The sequence below is a fragment of the Leptodactylus fuscus genome, chromosome 1 (assembly GCF_031893055.1).
Source record: "Leptodactylus fuscus isolate aLepFus1 chromosome 1, aLepFus1.hap2, whole genome shotgun sequence".
NCBI classification, from domain to species: Eukaryota; Metazoa; Chordata; class Amphibia; order Anura; family Leptodactylidae; genus Leptodactylus; species Leptodactylus fuscus.
In genome coordinates, this window is record NC_134265.1 from 323,038,087 (window position 1) to 323,062,180 (window position 24,094).

Below are 24,094 nucleotides of genomic sequence, written 5' to 3' on the forward strand. Positions count from 1 at the left end.
ACCTGGGTCCCACATCCGGCCACTACTATGCTGTGGGCTTGGCTACCTATGTGACCAGACATCATGTGCTACCCCTACTCGCTCGCACAGACGCAGTCACTCCACTATTGCACCTCCCCCGTAACGTAATGAAGAGTGAAAGAAGAGCAGATATAGAGGGCATGGTGCCACTGCCCTCTCTGACACTAACCTTAACCGTTTTAAAAGATTTGGCCAGAGCAAATCAATAAAGATTATGATTTGCACCGGTGCCTGAAAAATAAGACATAGCCTGATAATAAGCCCTGCCCTTTTTTCGGAGAAAAAAAATAACACAAGACCTGGTTTTATTTTTGGGGAAAGACGGTAGTAAAATTGGTGAATGAATTATGTGAATAAATTATTTAGGGTGGGATGCAAAACTAATAGCTGCAGCAGCCTCTGTGTGTATCTGCTTCTCTCCCACTTGGTTCCTCCTTTCTCTCCCCTTTCCATAGACTTCTATAGGTATTCTAATTACTATGGTAGCTGAACAGTTCATCTTAGGAGACCAAAATGGATTCAGCAGAGATTAGGGTTGAGCGATCGTGTTCAGAAAAGATCGGATTCCGATGGGCGATCGAGAAAATTTCACGATCGCGATTGGAATTCTGAACACGATCTTTTTAGGTGGGATCGAGATCAGTACTATTTCCCGCAATGCTTTGCTTAGCCTTCACACTGAGTATACGCGCCGCTCATTCTGAGTGGAGTGTATACTCAGTGTGAAGGCTCTGCTGCAGTTCCATAGGAATGAACGGAAGCCTTAACCCCCTGCGCGCCGGCTGCCTCCATTCATTCTAATGGGAGTGTCACGGGATGGTTAGAGTCTATACTATAGGCAATGTGTAATATATATTTCATGTGGAATGTATTCTCTAACCTGTTGTATACATCAATGTGTAGTTGGCTGATTGGGGTCTAGTGTGTTAGCACATTGTATGCAAATACCTCTAACTAGTGAGGACAATGGGTGGAGATAATCTGATCGGTGTCTCCAAGAAGATGTTGGACGGTGCATTGTCCACAGGAGACAGGGAGTCTGCTCTCCTTGGTATAGGTGAGGAGGGAAGGATCTGTGACTCAGCCCTTCCCACCCACAGATATTGGTGTAACAGTCTTAGTATATAGTTGTAGCTGGAGTTAGTATGTGTTAGCCGGCCTGTGCACAGCTCTGCAGAGAGCCAGGATTTAGTTACAGGACCAAGGAGCCAAAGCTATCATTGGATTGTGACTTCGGTGGACTTATTGTTATTACGGTTGATGTGACCGCCGCCGGCTACTAACTTTGTGGATTACAATAAATTGCTGTTGTCTCCCGACCTCTTGCGTCCGTGTTGATTCAAAAGACCATCCGGAGGAAGACGTATACCTTTGCACCGTGACAACTGGTTGGCAGCGGTGGGATCAACAGCGGACAGCGAGATGGACTACAACAGCTCAGCGATTAATGGAGCCACATCCTCAGAATACAGGAACTGGACTATGGCAAGTCCAAAATTAAGGGCCCGGGAACTAAACATGAGTTACCAGGGAAGAACGAAAGAGCAACTGATCGAGGCACTGGAGGAGATGACCCTGCAAAGCGACAATGAGGAGGGCTGCCCCCAGGAGACAGTAGAGATACGGGAGTGGCAGGTACAGACCCAAAAGAGCAGATGGGTTGTTTTGTATGAGGAGGAATTGGCAGTGCTGGGGCTAGAAGCAACTGCAGAGCAAAGGAGTAGAGCATTACAGAGGGCTCAGGAAACGGAGAAGGAGGAACAGAGAATGGCGCATGAAAAGGAAAGAATGGCGCATGAAATGCGAATGGCTGAGATAACTACGCGGAATTATAATCAAACGTCGACCCCCAGCCCAACAGTGAGAGAACCACCATATGTGTCCCATAAACACTTCAAGACCTTTGATGAAGCGGCTGGGGATGTTGATGGATATTTTCAGGACTTCGAACACCAGTGCCACCTGATGGAAGTCCCAGAGAAGGATTGGGTCCGGTATCTGGTGGGGCACCTACGAGATGGGGCTGCGGAAGCTCTCAGAGCCATGGACCCTAGTGATCAGCGGGACTATGAGGCCATTAAAAGAGCGGTGCAGAAGTATTATGCAGTCACTCCAGAGACCTACCGAGTTCAGTTCCGCTCTTTGTCTTACAATGGGGGAAGCTCCTTCCACATGTTCGCCCACAAGTTGAAGCAAGCATGCAAGCGCTGGCTAGAAGGAGAGGAGGCTGTCACAGTCGATAAGGTTCTCCAAGTCATACTTAAGGAACAGTTCTTTTCCCAGTGCCCCGCTGAGATCCGTGAGTGGGTGCTGGAACGGAACCCAGCCACAGTTGAGCAAGCTGCTTCCCTTGCAGATGAGGGCCTGACCATCAAGCCGCAGTGGAAGAGGTTGTTTGCAGAGGAGCGGAAAACTACCACAGTCCGCCAGACACCCTTCATCCAGCCACCCACCTTTCGTGCCCGGCCTCAGGATTACAATTCCCCCTCTACCCCTGCCCCAGCCCATCGGCCTCCAGCTATGAACAACCCTGTCCCTAGACAACGACCTACTGGAAGAATGCTAGAGCGCAGATGTTTTGGGTGCGGGCGGCCTGGACATTTGCAAGCTAGTTGCCCTGTTAACATGGGGGCACGGGCCACCGTGGCATCCCGACCTATTCACTACCTGGGAACCACCCCTAGGACAGAAAGTTTGGCCCCATTTCCAGATGACTCCATGAATGACCCATCTGTTCCACCTCCAGGGGTCTATGGGATTCAGCCTTCCGCCACACATCCCGCAAACCTTCAGCGGAAGCACTTGCAGGAGGTCCTACTGGATGGCCGAACAGTTGTTGGATTCCGGGACTCGGGAGCTTTCCTAACGGTAGCGGACCCCCGAGTAGTTCGACCCGAGGCCCTAGAGGAGGGCCCTGGACTTTCTATCGAGTTGGCAGGAGGTACTCGGAAACGTATTCCTAAAGCTACCGTGGAACTCGACTATGGTTATGGACCAAAACGATGCACAATTGGTGTGATGAGCGGGCTGCCGGCCGATGTTCTGTTAGGCAACGATGTTGGAAATCTACAGTGCCACTTTGTGGGAGCAGTGACCCGAAGCCAAGCTCAGAGAGACGCCAACATGGATCGACCGGATTTTCTGCCAGATGCCAGCCCTTCAACCCTACAACTTTACCATTCAGTACCGCCGAGGGAGCCAACACCAGAACGCAGATGGGTTATCCCGGCAGGAGGACATATGAGCTATAGAGACTGATGTGCATTCCCCAATTTACCTGTGTAGGCCAATTGTGTCATGCACATGTTTTGAGAGGGGGAGGGGTTGTCACAGGATGGTTAGAGTCTATACTATAGGCAATGTGTAATATATATTTCATGTGGAATGTATTCTCTAACCTGTTGTATACATCAATGTGTAGTTGGCTGATTGGGGTCTAGTGTGTTAGCACATTGTATGCAAATACCTCTAACTAGTGAGGACAATGGGTGGAGATAATCTGATCGGTGTCTCCAAGAAGATGTTGGACGGTGCATTGTCCACAGGAGACAGGGAGTCTGCTCTCCTTGGTATAGGTGAGGAGGGAAGGATCTGTGACTCAGCCCTTCCCACCCACAGATATTGGTGTAACAGTCTTAGTATATAGTTGTAGCTGGAGTTAGTATGTGTTAGCCGGCCTGTGCACAGCTCTGCAGAGAGCCAGGATTTAGTTACAGGACCAAGGAGCCAAAGCTATCATTGGATTGTGACTTCGGTGGACTTATTGTTATTACGGTTGATGTGACCGCCGCCGGCTACTAACTTTGTGGATTACAATAAATTGCTGTTGTCTCCCGACCTCTTGCGTCCGTGTTGATTCAAAAGACCATCCGGAGGAAGACGTATACCTCAGCTCCGCGACAGGGAGACTAAACTAACATTTCTAGTAGCTACTTACCTCCAGAGATGGCTGCTCCGGTGCCCGGTGTTCTCCTTCTTCTTCGCCTCGCTACCGCCTCTCAGGTTAGTGTTTAAAGAGCTAGGAAGGCGGGGCTTGTGGGTTAGGAGAGTGTGGGCGAGTACAGGGTGGGGAGACGTGACATCTCCCCTCCCAGTACCCACCCACACTGTCCTAACCCGCCCACACTCTCCTAACCTGGGAGGCAGCGAGAAGAGCAGCGTGGAGGGGCAGCGAGGCAAAGAAGAACACCGAGCACCAGAGCAGCCATCTCTGCAGGTACGTGGGGGGACTAAGTAGCGAGAGGATTATAAATAAATCCTCTGGCTACTCAGCGTGGATTCTAACAATTAAAGCGTTCAATTGTTAGATTCCATGCTGTATAGTGAATAGGATTGCTTTTAAAATCCGATCTCCGATTAATAAAAAAATCCCATTGACTTGCATTGGGATCGGAATTGGGATCGAGATCGGGTTCGAATGAAAAATGATCGGAAATTGCATTTTAAAATCGATCTTGAAAAGTCAAGATTGGCTCAACCCTAGCAGAGATTTTAGATCCGTGACCTCAGGACTTCCACTGAGCCTAAGAACAACCGACCACTTTCTGTGCATCACTTTACAAGATGAGGCTATCCCTTTAAGTATACATTCCCAGTGATTTCTACTTGATTCCCTGAGATCTGCTTTTTATCCAGCCACACCAGCCCTGTCAGTCACCTTTCTCAGAACCCTGATAAAACTAATTCTAGAATTTCATTTAGCAGGTTAAGACCTGAGTAAACATTCCAGACACGGGGCGCAGGTTTATCGAAGCGATTGTTTTCCATTCCTTCATTTTCCTTTTGACCTCATAGACTTTTTATATTTACATTTTCAATATTAATTTAAAGTCAATGGATTTTAGTGAGACAGGAGAAACATTAATTCTCGCCATTGCCCCGTGACAATGACTTTATCAGCAAGAAGGTGTCATTCACAAGCACATATCATGTCACTGAATAAAGGTTGTTATTTCCCTTTAAATCTACTATATGAACCAAACATAAAGTACATACATTGCTTGATACATTATGAGGTTTTTTCTCCTTTTGACCTTGTTTTTCATATTTGGATCATTTTTCCATTCTTATTCATGGTGCTAATATTTAACTAAAATGTCTGTTACATTACCTTCCAGGGGGTCGGCCTGTTTAATAAGTAGCCTGCATTTTAATGAGTTCCCAATGGATTGTGTTTTCTTTGTGTGATGTTGATACATTATAATTAAGTGCTGTGCATCTGCATATGCAGGGAAAAAAGAATGGATTTCACCTTTATCGCTATCTTTACTCTTAATGAATGTTACATCACGGCAGTGTACAAAGAAAAAGCATCTTCTACTTGTGCGTTCCATTACTAAGTTTTGCTTTCAGAATTTAAAGGGCCAAAATCGCGTTTTCTGCTGCAGATTTGTTTCTACAATGTGTGGATAGAATTAGACGGAATCCCATACACTTTACAGTTAATGTAAAACGCAGCATGTTCGCAACGTGGGGCCCCAGCCTTAAAGATTTCCTCTACCCATCGTAGTGTTGACAGTCTGTTGCCTTGATCAGTTCCCAGTGGATACCATGAATGCAGGAACGTGTCAGAAAACCCAACTATTATTTCCTTATTGAATTTCGAGATGGGCAAACCACAATTCTACACGAGCCATTTTCAACCCAAATATTCCAAATTGTTGGATCTTGTTGGATATTCCAACTGGTGGATCACTTTGTCTCAGCCCGGGACTAAACAAATCTTCAAAGGTTCACCCATCTCTAACTGTGTCCCATAAATATGTAATATGTTGATGAGATATTTCATGAAGTGTACTGTAATAAGTTTTAGGCAGATGTGGAAAAATGCTACGAATTACGAATGCGTTCAAAAATGTAATAGTTTAGTTTGGTCAATTAGTGAAATAAAAGGAATCTAAACCCCATCCACATTTGGTGTGACATTTGTCCCTTTGGAGGAGTCTTGGAAGTGATGATATGTATGTATTATCTATATGGAGAAAGGAATAAGATCCAGCCAGAAGCCTCTAGTGTTGGCTCATAACCCTCAGGACACTTCCCTATACAGTAGGTGGTTGGAATCCATTAAGTACAAGCGCATTAGGACCAATGGCCTGTTAGATGTCACATACTGTAGATGGGCATGCTTTCTACACTTGATTGTCATAAAGTTGGTCCCTTCTGATCACAAGTCTTTGAGATCGTTAATAACTAGTTTGTCCATAATAGCCTGTCTTCTTGGGATCTTTGAAGTGGATAAGGGATCATATACTAGGCTATTTTTTTACTTAATATATTTCTGATTGAAGAAGGTTCGTGAAATAACATGATGGTCAGAAGATCTCTAACCATCTTTGTGGTGACAGTGTGTTGTCTTGTTAGGATTACCAATGGCTATGACCATGAATGCAGGAACGTTCTATGGTCTGGAACTTGTCATAAACCCACCCGTGATTTCCTTATCAGACAGGGGCACTACATATATGAGAATACAAGCTAGCCACAAAAAGGATATCATGGCTGGGTTTCTGACAAGTGACAGAACAAAGAAATCTCCTGTATATATGGTCATATCCATTGACAACAGAGTGTCACCACTAGAGAAAAGTTCTAAAACGCTGCAAAACTTTTAATTACTATTTTTGCAAAAAATCTTTCAATTGTCTATGAATGTAAATATGGTTATATTCAGTGGCGTAACTAGGAATGGCGGGGCCCCGTGGCAGACTTTTGACATGCCCCCCCCCCCAACACCGACGCCAAAGACCGACCCCCCCCCCCCCCCGCATTCCTGCACTCACTATTATGCCCCATAGTGGCCCCTGCACACCGTATTATGCCCCATAGTGGCCCCTGCACACAGTATTATTCCCCATAGTGTCCCCTGCACACAGTATTATGCCCCCTAGTGGCCCCTGCACACAGTATTATGCCCCATTGTGACCCCTGCACACAGTATTATGCCCCATAGTGGCCCCAATACACACTATTATGCCCCATTGTGGACACCCATGAACAATTATTATACTCTGGGGTCTTTTCAGACCCGAGTATAATAACCGGAGACAGAGGGGGATACAAACATAAAAAACGCTGTCACTTACCTATCCCCGGCTCTGCTGCAGTTCTCCGTGGTGTTGGCCATCTTCAATGACGGCCGGATGTCACATGACCCGGGACGCAGGTACCGGGGTCAAGTGACGTTAGGGACGTCACACAACTAGGCCCGATGCCCGATGTCTGGAGCGCAGAGAGGTAACAGTGGTTTTTTTTATGTTCTCTTACCTCTCCCAGGCCTTCAATCATTATACTCGGGGGTCTGAAAAGAGTAAATAAATAAATAACTAAAAATAAATAATAAATAAGTAAATAAAAAAATAACAGTGTTTGTGGGGCCTGCGACATCTGCCAGGATCGATAAGTAAATAGGGCCCGTTACGGCCTATTAAGAAAAAAAAACTGCTACCCCTACTACCCCGGTAGTTACACCACTGGTTATATTCATGGGAAACATCCACTATAAACTGAGCATGAATGACCACTCATGAGAATAGCATCATGCTGACCAGCTTACTATATTTTCTAATATATTTTTCTAATAATCTATATTTTCTAATGTATAAAATTATGTTTCCTAATTATTTAGATTTGAGAAATCTTTAACATTAAATAATCTACAGATTGAAATATGGTTATGTTTGTTGGAAAACCCTTTAATCCCAGCCAAGAAGGACCAACCTCCATTTCACGTGTGTGGGGTTGTCCTATATTCTTTCCCCTGTCCCACAGGCACGATGTCTTGGGGTTACCCTGGACTCCGACCTATCCTTCAAGTCACACGTTCAAACCCTCAACACCTCCTGCCGCCTCCAGCTCAAGAACATCCATCGAATCTGCTCCTTCCTCACCCCTGAAATTACCAAGATGCTCGTCCATGCCCTCATAATCTCCCGCTTAGATTACTGCAACACCCTTCTCCATGGACTCCCAGATAACACCCTCGCCCCTCTCCAGTCCACCTTAAACTGTGCTGCTCGCTTAATCCACCTCACCCCCCGTTCTTCATCGGCCGCTCCCCTCTGCCAGTCCCTCCACTGGCTACCTATAGCCCAGCGAATTGAGTTCAAGTTACTAATGCTAACCTACAAAGCCATCCACAACCTGTCCCCTCCATATATCTCTGAACTAATCCCCCGCTACCTGCCCACACGTAACCTCAGATCCTCCAATGACCTCCTACTCAGCTCTGCTCTCATCCGCTCCTCACACAACCGTCTCCAAGATTTCTCCCTTGCATCCCTCATACTCTGGAACTCCTTACCACGACACATAAGACTGACCCCCACAATCACAGGCTTCAAGAAGGCCCTGAAGACTCCCCTATTCAGGAAGGCCTACAACCTCCAATAACACTATCACCGCACCACCATCTGCACAGTCTCCCCCTCTCCTTCTGTCTCTACCCCCCTTCCCTCATAGATTGTAAGCCCTCGCGGGCAGGGCCCTCTACCCCACCGTGCCAGTCGGTCACTGTTAGTATTATATCTACCTGTATATTCTGTGTATTGTATGTAACCCCCAAATGTAAAGCACCATGGAATTAATGGTGCTATATAAATAAATAATAATAATAATAATAATAATAATAATGATGATAATAATAATAATAATGATAATAATATTCTTCCCCAGTAGAAGTCGAATGGAAAGGGGACATCAGGTAATAGGATTTTATTTTATTTCATGCTTGACCCTTTGTCCTCAGGGTATATGCTCCCCTTCCAGAAAACATACATGCTTAGTCTAACAAGGCAATTACACGTATACAGGTCAGAAAGAATGGCGTATAACTGTTGACAGCAATGAATTAAATTATCATATGTCAATTACTAGTAATGAGAACTATACATATAGGAAAATTATAGGGGCCACAGCTAATGATTATCAATCCTGACAGCAGCTACAGCACATTCACACTACTTGGGAGCTTTATGTAGGTTTCATGCGTCCTAAACCTCAGTTCTCCTGGATTGTAGTGTACTTTGTAATACAATAAAACCTTTTGAAATTACAGGTGATTTCAGCAAAACCTTATGTCGTTTCCAATTGCAAACAATTTGTTCTAAGTCTATATAATTCCTCTGGATTATCCACCATGTTTTAAGATAAACATTCAGCTGAATTTTCAGATTTTCTGTTGTTGACTGAACAGCTTGTTGAGCTGAACAACAAAAATTTTCCAATGTTGGGTGAAAATTACAGACATTAAGTGTAAATGTAATTGGACTGGTCAAAGAGGCTGTCAAAGTGGATATGGCCAAAGTCAGGACGGAAAAACAGAAATACAAAGAAACAGGATCTAGACATAGCAGAGTCTAATGTGTCATGTCATTTCTTAAAGCTATATGACTTGAGCATAGGGATAATACTGTTATCTAGAATAATGAATAAATTTACCTAGAATCCAAGTATTCAAGTTATATTTCTAGCTATGTGAGATATGTAAGTAGGTACAACAGAAAGTATGAGCAATGAAGTTATCCCATTCATTTTACATTACATGGCAAAATTTTCTGGAGATTTGTTCAAAATACCCATCCGTATGTGTACATTTTTCCAGTAACCACTGCCAGTACTAGTTTTATTCTCTACATAGTAGAGGCACTGTGCTGAGAACAGCTGATGGGGATTCCAAGTGTTGGACCCAAAATAAAAAAATAATAAAATTATATCAACCTCCCCCCACCTAATTTCTAAATAACATAATTTATCAAAAATGTATATTTACCCTTATCCCTGGGGCGGTCATGTGGTTATGCAGTGGCGATCCATTTCCCCATTTCCAGAAACGGAATATCACTTCTACACACGCCCCACCCCCCATCCATTCCATTATACTTACCTCTCTTCATTCTAGTGTTCCTCCTGTGGCACGGCTCCTTGCTCTTTTCTGACTGCTGGAGCTGCTCCCACACCTGTGCTGTAGAGGTGGATCCTTGGTTTGCAGAGCACAGAGAGCACTGGAACTATTGTACGCGCCGGCATAATCAGAAAAGAGGAAGGAGCCATCTCATAGGAGGAAGACTGGAAGGAAGAGGGGTAAATATAATGGGGTTGGGGGGGCAGAGTTAGTTGGGAAGACCTAGTAGTGGGTGGAATAGCTAGAGAGACAGGGAGGAGAGGGTGTATGGGAGGGAGGGAGGGAGGCAGTGAGGTGAGAGGGCTTACTGTGGAAGTTACATAGCAGGAAGCTGAACCAAGTAAACAAGGAGCATATAAAGTGAAATTCTGGAATTTTCTTAATTTTCGGTGCATTGTCTATATTTCATGTTCCTTCCTTTAAACGTGGACCTATTGTGGTGGGCCTAAGGAGCTTTACTCTAGCACTGCCTAGTGTGATTAAAGATTTCTATTATAAATTTATTGACTAAACCACAACTACTATGACTTCAGGCAATGCAGTTCTTGTAATCGGTATTTGATTGTTCTTGTATAGGGAGATCCTTCCACAAGATCGGCCAATGAGAATAAGTGGCGTGCAGCAGTAGAAGAGATCAAAAATATTTTTAACACTGCAGTAAAGTTGCTTCAGGAGAAAGGAAAGATGAAATCCAGCCAAGCAAAAAGATACCTATCATCTGGTAAGTATACATTTCACTATAGGGTCTTTTGGAGGGTGCCAATTAAAGGGATTCTACCATTAAAACCTTTTTTTTGTGGATAAGATGTCGGAATAGCCTTTAGAAAGGTTATTCGTCTCTTACCTTTAGACGTGGTCTCTGCTGCGCCGTTCCTTAGAAATACCAGTTTTTACTGGTATGCAAATGAGTTCTCTCTTGCAGCAATGGAGCCGGGCCCCAGCGCTCAAACAGCAATAGGGGCGTCCCAGAGAAACGTCTCCAGCGCTGGCTCCTTCTTCGTCCGCAGCGTCATCTTCAATGTCTTCTTCCGGTGCAGGCTCGTTACTTCTAGGCCTTGGGCCTTCAGAAGAGCAGACTGCGCAGGCGCACAGGCCATAGGAAAGTGGCCGCTAACAATACTGTGCAAGCGGCCATTTTCCCGTGGCCTGTACGCCTGCACAGTCTGCTCTGCCCAAGGCCCTTGGCCTAGAAGTTACGAGCCTGTTCCGGAAGAAGACATTGAAGATGATGCTTTGGACGCAGAAGGAGGAGCCGCTGGAGACACTTCTCTGGCAGCGAGAGAGAACTCATTTGCATACCGGTAAAAACCAGTATTTCTAAGGAACGGCGCAGTGAAGACCACATCTAAAGGTAAGAGATGAATAGCCTTCCTAAAGGCTATTCTGACGTCTTATCCACACACAAAAAAAAAAAAAGTTTTAATGGTAGAATCACTTTAAAGGAAATGTAACATATATTTAATTTTAGTCTCATCATTTGTAGGCTGCAAAATAATGGGACAAATAATGGGATAAATTTAGTAATGAAACTGTGTTCATTTGTTTATATGTTGAAATGGGGGTTTGTTGGAAGTGGAAGTGACTTATTAGACAAGGGGCATAGCTGAAAATGCAATGTAAGATGTGCCAACAATATGCCAAAAGTTTAAAAAGTTTTGGAGCAAAAAGTCAACCAATAAAAATATTGCAGAATTGGGAAGATTTTCTATAACCATCTTATTGCTTTGTCTTGATCGGTTGAACACGGCCACAGTAAAGGAATCATGGCCAAGTTCCTGTAGTCATGGTTGTATCCATTGGCATCCTAACAACATAATAGACTGTCACCACTAAGGGGGCGTTCACACTACCGTCGGTGTCCGACATGTAGTGTCCGCTCCTAGTGTCCACTCAAAATCTGTCACGGACACTAGGAGCGGACACTAGCTGTGTCCGTGACACCCGATGCCCATTCAAGTGAATGACAGGTGTCATGGACACAGCTAGTGTCCGCTCCTAGTGTCCGTGACAGATTTTGAGCGGACACTAGGAGCGGACACTACCTGTCGGACACCGACGGTAGTGTGAACGCTCCCTAAGATGATTAGAGAAAATCTTTACAATTCAGCAAAATTTTTCATTATTTATATTTGCAAAAATAATTAACTTTTAATTATCTACAAATTTTAAAATGGTTATAATCATGGGAAAACCCATTTGAAGAGGACCTTTCATGTCCTCATGAAAGTGCGGTTTTATATACCGCTAGAAAGCTGACAGTGTACTGAATTCCATGCATTGTTGGCTTTCCTGGTATGCGCCCGGGGTGGAGATAACAGTGCTGCTAGTTTCGGCACTGATATCTCACCACTGTCAGAAAGGCGTTCCTCATAGTTCAACGTCATCGCTAGGCTTAGAGGAACGCCCCTCTCCAACAGTACTGTAACATAACCTTGTACTGTCAGAGGCGTTGTTCCTTACCACTCTGCGATGATGCTGAACTATGAGGAACGCTCTTGTGACAGAGGGGAGAGATCGGTGCAAAAACTCCTCCACTGGGGCACATACTGGGAAATCCAACAGTGCGCTGAATTCGGCTTTCTAGCTATATATATAAAACCGTGCTTTCATGAAGATATTAAAGGTCCTCTTTATGTTGATAACCCAAAATGCATTATTTTCCTCTTTTTCACTGTGCATTTTATTAAAGGGTTTATCCCATAATGAGTCTCTGATCGCTGGGAATCCCATCGTTTGAATGGTATTCACATGTCCCACATTTGAACGGAGGAGAGGTGACACGTGTACTGTAGATCCATTATCTTATCTTATCTTATTATAAGTCTCAGTTATTTTAGTCACTCCTTTAGACATTATGACAGTTCCAACTGTGGGTTCTCCGCAGTCAGAAACCCATATTCTATGGAGACATGAAAAGTTATGACTCTAGGAATACACCTTTTAAATAAAATTATTAATTTACATGATAAAAACTATCTGAATTACTAAAATGGTGCATCTCCAGTCTGAAATTACACAAATTACGGTAGTTAATATTAGGAAATTGATTTTTCTATCAATTTCCTTATTTACTTTCTTCAGTTCATGATCAATTTCAGAAAAGGGGCCACATGGACAATAGTTATTTGGCAATCCAGAGGAGAAGACCTACTAACCAGCATTGGTTTTTGAATATTTTTGCTTTCCGTAGCCTTGGAAGATGAATTTGACTTCGCATTAGGAAAACAAACAGCGGCATTTTTAAAAAAATGTGTTTGCTATATTCGGAAAATTTCCAATATTGAAAAACATGTGAAAATACCTGAGATGTCCAGGTATACAGATGTGATAAAGGTAGAAGGAAAGCCCGTGCGAGATCCAGAGGCCCTTGAGAAGATGGTAAAGCTCAGGGATGAATTTATTCCTACGATCGTTGCATCATCCAATCTACGGGTTTACACTTCAGTGACACATTGTGACATGAAACTGGGCTACTCTCAAGAAGTGGAGAACCATTACGTGGAAGGACTTTGCAAGCAGTTCTACGAGGACATGATTGATATCATCCAGGCAACTGTGCAACAGAATTTTGAAACCGAGACAGATTCTCTCTACGATGAAATCTTACAGCATTTGTCTTTGTGTAGAACCTACTCTTCCTTTTATGAATACAGATGTGAAGCGCTAAGCCTTGTTCATAAATACATACAGCCTTCCAAATCAGGCCATATCAACCCGCTAGTAATATATGGTGGACCCTGCACTGGAAAAACACTCCTCTTAGCAGAAGTAGCAAAAAAGGTAACTAAAAATCTTAAGTGAATTGTTGGATTTACGTGTCTTATAATGGGACTAAAACCCTAAAACCTAAATATTACAAAAACTTAGGAATTTTAAATATTTATACTCTTGCTTGAAATCATTTGATCTATGGGAAGAATATGCAAATCCGCCTTCCATGATGTAATTAGGAAGACAGTTGCTGCCTCATTGTTGCAAACCAATAGAGGGCGCTCACTGGAATGTGCAAGCCTGTCTTAAGACAGGATTCCAGTGAAATAACCCAATAATGGCTGCTCCCTTTAGCTTCATGCCCGACCTTCCAAGAGGCCTTTGTTTAGCAATGACGCTGGGATTATTACCAGGTTATAGTCTCTCAATCGAGGACAGCTGTTTCGATCTGGTTGGCTCTCATCAGCCCGATGTAGAGAGGACTATAACCTGGTAGAGGTGAGAGGCTTAGACAGGGTTCGGGGGATATTGTCACTCCTTAGGGAGAGACCACCATATAGGTGTGTGGAGATTTGTTAAGCCTTTAGCACTCCACTTTGCAAGGAACTATGGGAAGAATATGCAAATCCGCCTTCCATGATGTAATTAGGAAGACAGTTGCTGCCTCATTGTTGCAAACCAATAGAGGGCGCTCACTGGAATGTGCAAGCCTATCTTAAGACAGGATTCCAGTGAAATAACCCAATAATGGCTGCTCCCTTTAGCTTCATGCCCGACCTTCCAAGAGGCCTTTGTTTGCATATTCTTCCCATAGTTCCTTGCAAAGTGGAGTGCTAAAGGCTTAACAAATCTCCACACACCTATATGGTGGTCTCTCCCTAAGGAGTGACAATATCCCCCGAACCCTGTCTAAGCCTCTCACCTCTACCAGGTTATAGTCCTCTCTACATCGGGCTGATGAGATCCAACCAGATCGAAACAGCTGTCCTCGATTGAGAGACTATAACCTGGTAATAATCCCAGCGTCATTGCTAAACAAAGGCCTCTTGGAAGGTTGGGCATGAAGCTAAAGGGAGCAGCCATTATTGGGTTATTTCACTGGAATCCTGTCTTAAGACAGGCTTGCACATTCCAGTGAGCGCCCTCTATTGGTTTGCAACAATGAGGCAGCAACTGTCTTCCTAATTACATCATGGAAGGCGGATTTGCATATTCTTCCCATAGTTCCTTGCAAAGTGGAGTGCTAAAGGCTTAACAAATCTCCACACACCTATATGGTGGTCTCTCCCTAAGGAGTGCCAATATCCCCCGAACCCTGTCTAAGCCTCTCACCTCTACCAGGTTATAGTCCTCTCTACATCGGGCTGATGAGATCCAACCAGATCGAAACAGCTGTCCTCGATTGAGAGACTATAACCTGGTAATAATCCCAGCGTCATTGCTAAACAAAGGCCTCTTGGAAGGTCGGGCATGAAGCTAAAGGGAGCAGCCATTATTGGGTTATTTCACTGGAATCCTGTCTTAAGACAGGCTTGCACATTCCAGTGAGCGCCCTCTATTGGTTTGCAACAATGAGGCAGCAACTGTCTTCCTAATTACATCATGGAAGGCGGATTTGCATATTCTTCCCATAGTTCCTTGCAAAGTGGAGTGCTAAAGGCTTAACAAATCTCCACACACCTATATGGTGGTCTCTCCCTAAGGAGTGACAATATCCCCCGAATCATTTGATCTAAGCATAAAAATGTTCATGCTCTGAGTTTCCGATGGATGTAAAGCATTTTGTAGGTTATATTTTAAGTCTTGATATACAGATGGGACAATCTTTTTCAGTACACTTAGCACATTTTAGCAGATGTTCCTTATTTTATCAGAGGCAGATTATGTTTACTGTGCTCAATCTGTTTATCAAGACAAGACTACTGAAAATTGGGTTATGAATCACAGGCTTCTGTGTTGTAGGAAATCTACATATTGGTTTATAAAGGAGAATTTGTTCTATTTGAGGGCACCCTAAGACCCTGATTCCAGCAATGGATCACTTCCTTTTTTTTTCTTGCTGTGCTTTTCTTAAAATTCATTCTGTAGGGGTAGTTGAGTCCTAATCCTTCCCCAACCCCCCCCCCTCCCCCTCCCCCTCTTCTGGTTGATTTTTTTTTCCATTTACTGTGTGTAGGGAGTAAGCTGTCAATCAGCAATGTTAGCTGGCGTGCCAGCAAATAGGTGTACCCTACCAATGTTTGTGAACCTGACGTTTAGAGAGGTCCAAAATTGGATGTCTCATAAGGATGCCGATGAATCGACTTTGTGTGACAGTCCATGAGAAAATAGAGCAATTATTCTGCTCCCTGGAAAACAAATGTGGACAGAGGTTGGTGTCAAGAGCACTTTGGTATATTACAATGGCCAAAACAAGGCTCAGCGAGGTAGAACTAGAAGACATTTTTATGTAGATTGTGATCTATATATAGGGCTCACAATCTATATTTTTCCCTATCAGTATGGCTTTAGAGTATGGGAGTAAATCCAAGTAAACATGGGGAGCACATACCAACTCCTTGCAGATGTTGTCCTTGGCAGGATTCAAACCCAGGACTCCAGCTCTGCAGTACTAACCACTGAGCCACTGTGTTGCCCCAACTAGAAGACATTTTGGCTCTCGATAATAATGTCATGAATTAGTTAGTATGAGTTAATATGTTAAATTTGAGGGCACCCTAAGTCCCTCATTCCAGTAGTGGATCACTTCCTTTTTTTTCTTGCTGTGCTTTTCATAAAATTCCTGCTGCAGGGGTAGTTGAGCCCTGAATCCTAGTTTTCCCTCAGCCCTCCCTCCCTTTCCCCTTTACTGTGTGTAGGGAATAAGCTGTCAATCAGCAAAGGGAGCGAGTATGTCAGCAAATAATGAATACTGAGGACCCCAATGCAAATGTGTGGGAACTCCAGCCTTGGCCTCCACTACAGCAGATAGACATTGAATTTTTAAAAAGTACAGCAAGGTAAGAAGTAAGTAACCCACTGCTGGTGTTGAGGTGTCTGCCAATGCTTGATGTTATCCTTAGGATCATAAACCTGGTGACAGATTCCTCAATTTTGTGCTGTTTCATTTATTTTCTGGGAAAGCTATCCATAATAACTGTTCACAAAATCAGTAGATGACAGGATAAGTCCATGGACCATGGACATTGGTAGATCCCATAAAAGCCCCATAAGATGAAGTTATCAACATCTAAGGCTGGCATAAGACATGCGTACTGAAAAAAAAAATAGCTGTACCCAAGCTAGGAGAAATTTTTGTTTCTTTATTGTCAATAGTCCCAGTCCCCAATGGGGCTTACAATCTAATTTCCCTATCTTATGCACACACGCTAGGGACAATTTTATAGCAAGTAATATACAACATCTGTATGGTTTTGGAGTGTAGGAGGAGCTGGTATACCCAAAGAAACTTAGCAACAATACACGTATCCATCGTGCTGCCCATTAAACAAGCAAATATCTAAATGGTATGTAGATGCAAAAAAAGTATTAACAGATATATTAACAGGAACGCTCATCGAGTGTACCTGCCCCCCAACACAAACAAACTGTGGTTATTTACACCCCCCAGGTTACTCTTCTGCACCATGCAAGCAGTATACTTTGATGACACCCTGGCAGCTGCGGGTATCTGATGATGGCTTAAAGGGTAATTCCTAATGATGTTGATTGGTCTCAGGAGTTAAAGGGATTTTCTGGGCTAAAAATATTGACAACCTATCCAAAAGATAGGTCACTTATATTTGTGGGTGTCTGACACCCTCACCCTTATCAAGTCTCGGCATTTAATGGACAGAGAATGGAGCAGGATGCAGACAGCTCCATTCTTTGTATAGGGTTGGAACTGAGTGGCTGCAACGTAGTTCCCAGTCAAATAAATGGAAGCTGATCTGCAGTATTCCATTACAAATAGCTGTCTACTTCCTGCTCTATTCTCTGCATATCAGCTTCTGAGAAAAGCTGATTGATGGGGGTGCAGGGTGTCACACCCATACAGATCTGATATTGGTGACCTATTTTTCAGTCATCAATATTTTCTGTATATTACCTGCAGAAAGCCCCACTAATCTGATATTGATGACCTATCCTTAGGATAGGTCACCAATATTTTTACCTTGGATAATCCCTTTAATAGTGAATTTTCTTATGGTGCTGTGTGGGTTAATAATAATATTCTTAAAGGTCTAGGGTGGTATAAGGGATAAAATATTTTTTTTCTCCCTGATGGTCTATGAGTGCAAAGACTTCTATTGTAAGAATGTTGATAGTATAGGGTATTTAAGGAGAGGGGGTAATACCAACATTTCTGGTTGTCTAGAGTAGAGAAGTGTGAACTGCCTCAGTTTCCTAATAAAATAATTGGTACCAAAGTCCCTGGTGGTCTGTGGTAGAGATGTTATTACCGATACCGTGGATTCGTGGTGATGGTCTAGGATGGTAATAAAATTGATGGAAATGTTACTAGTGGTCTAGGATAGAGAAGACGTTAATATATATACCTGGTAGTGAAATGGTTAATGTTGCAACAAATTTTTTTTTTATTTTTTTTTTTTGTGGTTTTCGAGCATCAGGATTTAGATCAGAATAGTTAATATTAATGAAATATTAACATTTATTTGAATTAAATGATAAAATATTGAATAGAATTTATGTATTGTAAAGTAATATATAGTATAATAGTCCGGGCAAAAGATTTCAAGTTATATGAGTTTATATTAGTTTAATCCATCGCAACTTTTTGTAATGAACAATTGTAATTAACCATTTCCTAATCTAATTTACACAATACAATTATTTATGTGTTATAGGTCTGTTCATGGCTACAAGAAGAAATGGGACACGAGTGCGATCCTGTCGTCATCGTAAGATTCATTGGATCCACAGAAATAAGCTCTGAATTAAGTTATCTTCTCCAAAGCCTATGCGAGCAGCTAGCTGTCAATTACAGATGTTTACTGCAGAGCATTCCTAAAAAGATTGTAGATCTGCGAGAGCTCTTCTTAAATTTGGTGAACGAGTCTTCTTATCATAAGCCCTTGGTTCTTGTATTAGACAGCCTTGAGCAGCTAACTGAGAGTGACGATGCCAGGAAACTTTGGTGGCTCCCTATCCATCTTCCACGCACAGTTCGTATCATATTGTCAACACTGCCAAACAAGCATGGAATCCTCCAAAAACTACGGTGCCTTATAAACAACGAGGACAACTACATAGAACTTATTCCACGAGACAGAAAAATGTGCAGCCAAATACTTAAACATCAGCTGTTGAGAGTTAAGAGGAAAGTAACATCGGGCCAACAAATCTACGTCAATGAAGCATTTTCTAGGTGTACTCTACCAATGTTTGTGAACCTGACGTTTAGAGAGGTGCGAAATTGGAGGTCTCATAAGGATGTCGATGAATCGACTCTCTGTGTGACAGTCCATGAGAATATAGAGCAGTTATTCTGCTCCCTGGAAAACAAGTGTGGACTGAGGTTGGTGTCAAGAGCACTTGGTTATATTACAATGGCCAAAACAGGGCTCACCGAGGTAGAACTAGAAGACATTTTGGCTCTCGATAATAATGTCATGAATGAGTTGGTAGCAAATGGCAAAACATTAAATCCATTAAGGATACCATATACAATCATTGCACAAATTAAAGAAGATCTGGCAGGATATTTAGTTGAACGACACATAAGAAATTGTACCCTTCTGGTTTGGTCTAATAGACATCTTCACCTAATTGCCCAAAAGTTGTATCTCAGCAACGATGATGACTTGCAAGAAATGCATGTGAATATGGCAGAATACTTCCTCGGTGCATGGTCGGGAGGCAGGAAGAAACCATTCTACAATGATCATAACTATTTCGAAAACTGCATTCCGAATGAACACAGGGGACTACATGACGAAATCCACTACAATGATGAGAATGAATTTGACAGGCAGGCTCCTGAGCAGCCATGGGCATTTCAATGCAATCCTCTACAGCCTGATATTTTTTTTATAAATCACAGGAAAATGACAGAACTACTACATCATCTAACAAGATCTGGGATGACAGATGAAATAATGTCTGGGATTACAATGAATTTTAGCTGGCTCTACATGATGATCAAAATTGGACAATTTGATAGGGCTTTGAGTGATATTGAAATAGCCTATAATTATTCACAAGAGAAAGAGCTGAAATTTCTCGCAAGTACCCTTCAAAGCATAAAAAACAAGGTTCTGAAAAATCCAGGATCACTTTCTGCTGAACTACAGCAAATACTTCTCCCGGTGGTGAGTTCTTTGCCTAAGTTCAGAAACCTTCTTGTAGAATGTGATAAAGATGGACCTAAATACTGTTCGATTGTCCCATTGCACTCTTCGATGGATGTGACTTATACCCCAGAAAGACTTTCTTTGTCTTCTAGCTCCTTGCATGTTACAGAGGTTCTCCCTACTTATAGCCCAAATATCATTATATCTGCACTGGAGAATGGCACAATCAGTACTTGGGATGTCGAAGCGAGGCAACTTCTGAGACAAATAACCACTACTCAGTTTGTAATCATGGGAATGAAGCTTACGGCAGATGAAAAATATCTTGTTGTATCCACAGCAAAAAATACTCTGTTAATCTACGACAACATAAACTCTTGCCTTCTGTCGGAAGTAGAAGTTAAAGGTTCCAAAAGTGTAGGAGGTGGGCCAAACCTAATCAATGGCTTCACGCTATCTCATACACATGCACTAGCCTGGCTGGAAGCAAGTAAAGATGTTAATGTTATAGATTTACTTTATGGGTGGCCACTTTATAATTTCCATTGCTGGTACGAAGTTACGTGCATCCAGTGTTCTTCAGATGGGCTATATGCATTTTGTGGCCAATACCTCAATACCACCACAATATTCCATTTAGGCACTGGCGAGAAGTTATCCACTGTAACTTCAGAATTTTCTGGTGGGTTTGTGAAATATATCCTTGTTCTCGATACAAGCCAAGAAGTGGTTATGATTGACAATGAAGGAAGCCTCTCTGTTTGGAATATAGAGGAAATAACCAATCCCCAACTTACGGAAGAGTTTGATTGTACAAAGGGAGACAGTGACGTTATTAGCACCGAGCTGTCCGAAGACCAAAGTGCACTTTTAATCTGTAAAGCGTTGAGCATTGAACTTCTAGACACACGTATGTGGAAAGTTTCCGAAAAGTTTAGAGCAAAACGCAATGAGCGATTTATATCAGCTGTTCTCTCCCGGAACTGTGACTGTATTATTGCTTCCATGGAAAATACCTCATCTATATTTGTTTGGCGAAGAGACACTGGGCAGTGCATGGCAAGTTTACAGGAGATCTCAGGGAGTATAGTCAAATTAGTAAAATCGAGCCATCATAACTTACTTTTGTCTCTGTCCATCAGTGGAGTGCTATCTATCTGGGACATTGACATCTTAACCGCAATGTCCAACATTGACAAGACTGGGAGAGCTGTTCACACAGTATTATTGTCTGGGAGAGGAGATTATATCTACTCTTTCGATGGATCAGAATATGTTCAAAAATGGAATTTTAACACAGGTTTCATTGAATCAGCCTTTAAACATGAAGGTACAGTTGAAAATGGTGTACTCACAGCTACTGGAGAACTGATGGTCACCTCAGATGACAAATGTAATCAATATGTATGGCATACCGGCACTGGTGAAAATCTCTTCCGGATTAGTGGTCAAAGAATATCTCAACTGTTAATTACACATAATGATCAATTTATAGTGTCTTTATGCGAGCAAAATGCATCCAGAGTATGGAGGCTCGCCACAGGCCATAAAGTATGTAATATCTTAGCTGCCTTAAAGAATGCACTTATCACGACTGCAAATACTTTTTTGATTGGAATGACCAAGAACAAACTTTTGGCCGTGAGCCTATGGACCGGAAGCATAACAAAAAAATTCTGCTGTGATGATGGATCGACCATCATCAACTTCAAGTTAATTCCGGACTGTCCAGAGTTTGTTGTATTCATGACATCCACCGAGACTGTGAACATCTGGAGCCTTGCTGAGGAAGCCATCTGTAAAAGAGTCCAGCTACCATGTAACTTCTTAAGAAATCTTAATGAATTTGAAATCTCTCCTAATGGAAAGCTTGGGATTATCACCCATGGAGATGAAAAGTTCAATGTTTTAGATCTTAACACCGGAAAACTCAGAGTGGTACACGCTTCGGGAATCATATGGAAGCAGAGCTTGTCTTGTGATGGACGTTATCTAGTCTACATTTGCTTCCAAAATGGAGAAGATGATGAAGATAATTCCGTCTCAAGTTTGATCGTGATGAGACTTGCAGATGGGAAAAGCATTGGTGCTTGCACATTATATAAAACGCCAACCTTTCTTGCACTCTCACAAAGGCACCTCAATATTGTTGTAGGGTTTGATGACGGAAGCATTGGCACTTACACTGTGGTGGATAGGGTTGATGCAACGTTAAAAATTAAAATTGCCACTTCCAATAGCCGTCAGATTTTCAATAACAAAACACACTTTCATAGGCCCAAATGCAATAACTACATGTACAAAATGGCACCTGACTGCTTATGGAGGGAATCCACTGAAGTGTTTGCCAGAGATAGCCCCATCACGGTTTCCGAATCTGGTGAAGGAACAGAGTCAACACCGACCAAAAAACATAACTTTTGCTATGAGAAAATGTGTTCGGCCATCGACTGCAGGGGGCAGAGCTTCGCCGCTAATAACTGAGGCCACCAAATGATTGATATGTTCAATAATGTTTACAAATGAGTCTTATCATTCGATATAGGATAAAATATGTCACATCATGGAGAGTATAGCAGAATTTTATCCAGCACTTAGTTAATGCTCTGTCATACGGTCTACACTATCTAACCACTACTAAAGGACTTGTGGTATAAAAGAAGGAAACTTACTACCATAGTCATTTTCTCCTGTGCAAACATAATCATAAGATCAAGGTTGTTTCCTTGTAAGCAGATTACTGTTTTCTTCCTAGGCGCATTGACATTTCTTATTCTGGAACAGACGCAGTACTTCACTGCTCATTGAACATTGAGTTATTATTGTTTTCAAATTCTAAGCTTTCATTATACATACAAAAAGGAATATGACATCATACCGGTTGCTATTGGCAGCCTTACGGGAAAAATAATCGACCATCGTACCCAGTGACATAATCTACCAATTAAATGACATAAAATGAGTCTAAATGCTTAAGAACAGATATTTAGAATCTAAATACATATATTTATAGATTGAAAGACATCAGGGTTGTCCAAGCTTTTGGAGTCCCTGGGCAAATTTAGATGAAGAGGAGATTTGTATCACACACTAAATACACAAACACTAACAAAAGCCGAGGAGCAAAAAATGGAATTCTGGGCATAATTTTTGTGCTATCCACCAAAAGTCCTCGCATAATAATTCTAATGATAAGGCGAGAGTTTAGAGAGTCTTAAAATCATGGAGGAGATCCCAAGTAGAAGAAAAGAGGACAACTTAAAACTGGTGGAAAATCTTATTTTGTAGTTGAGAAATTATTGTATCAGTACCTGGTTTGATGGAATTGGTTGCAATTGTCACCATGAGCATATTTGACGTTTGTTGGTGTCAATTCTATTGTCTGCCCTTGGAAGATAACACACTGGAAGCCATGGATGTGGACACATGTAGGAATACGTACAAATAGCAGGACTGTACATACATTTATCTGACGTGACATTATGACACACAATAACAAAAAAAGCTCATAATGGTTCAAGTAAGCTTACAATGTGTTGGGCTACATTCATAGCTATCATGGGCCATGGGTTGGACAACCCTGCTCTATTCTCTATCCCGATAACCTTATGTTCCATTCACCATTTTCCATTCCATTTTTCCATTTTTTGGTCCCACAAAAAGTGCACAAGGATGTGATCTAGTGCAGATCCTCTCCAAAAAGAAATAGGGACCCACAAGTCTTCCCCAACCTTTAGAGATAAGCCCCTCTAAGGTCAGGATTCATGGCTTCCTTGTACCTCCATGTGACTATGTTTTACCCTTAGGTTACTCAAACATGTACTGGATTAGGGTGATATCTTTCTATAGTGTCGCTGGGCAACCATAAAGGTCTGTATTATAGCCCCATAGTGCAGTATGTATGCCGCTCTACAAGTCTATCTGTTTGAGGCTGTAAGGTGAATAGCAATATTACATTGGATCATATTTGACACTAGGCGAGAGTCCATGTGTTATCTATCCATGCTCATAAGATTATGGGCAGATAGCCTTGGGTCTGGTGACAGACTCCCTTTAAAGGTATTCTGAACACAGAAAATACATTACAAAAATATTCTACCACTTTCTTTCCTCATTTCCATTGGTCCCATTTTGTCTCAAATTCATATAATTAGAACGCCATGACCCC

At 42.4% G+C, this 24,094-nt stretch overlaps 1 protein-coding gene across 3 annotated transcripts in view; it reads left to right on the forward strand.

Annotated features, from left to right (window-relative positions):
- NWD2 (NACHT and WD repeat domain containing 2) overlaps positions 1-22,904 on the forward strand; it is a 156,456-nt gene extending 133,552 nt beyond the window's left edge. For all 3 annotated transcript variants that reach the window (XM_075260286.1, XM_075260295.1, XM_075260303.1), the window contains 3 exons: positions 10,499-10,643; positions 13,113-13,702; positions 18,481-22,904. In XM_075260286.1, coding sequence (XP_075116387.1) covers positions 10,499-10,643; positions 13,113-13,702; positions 18,481-22,410 — 4,665 coding nt within the window. In that variant the 3' untranslated portion in view covers positions 22,411-22,904. The remainder of the gene's footprint in view (positions 1-10,498; positions 10,644-13,112; positions 13,703-18,480) is intronic.
- Positions 22,905-24,094: the final 1,190 nt, after the last annotated feature.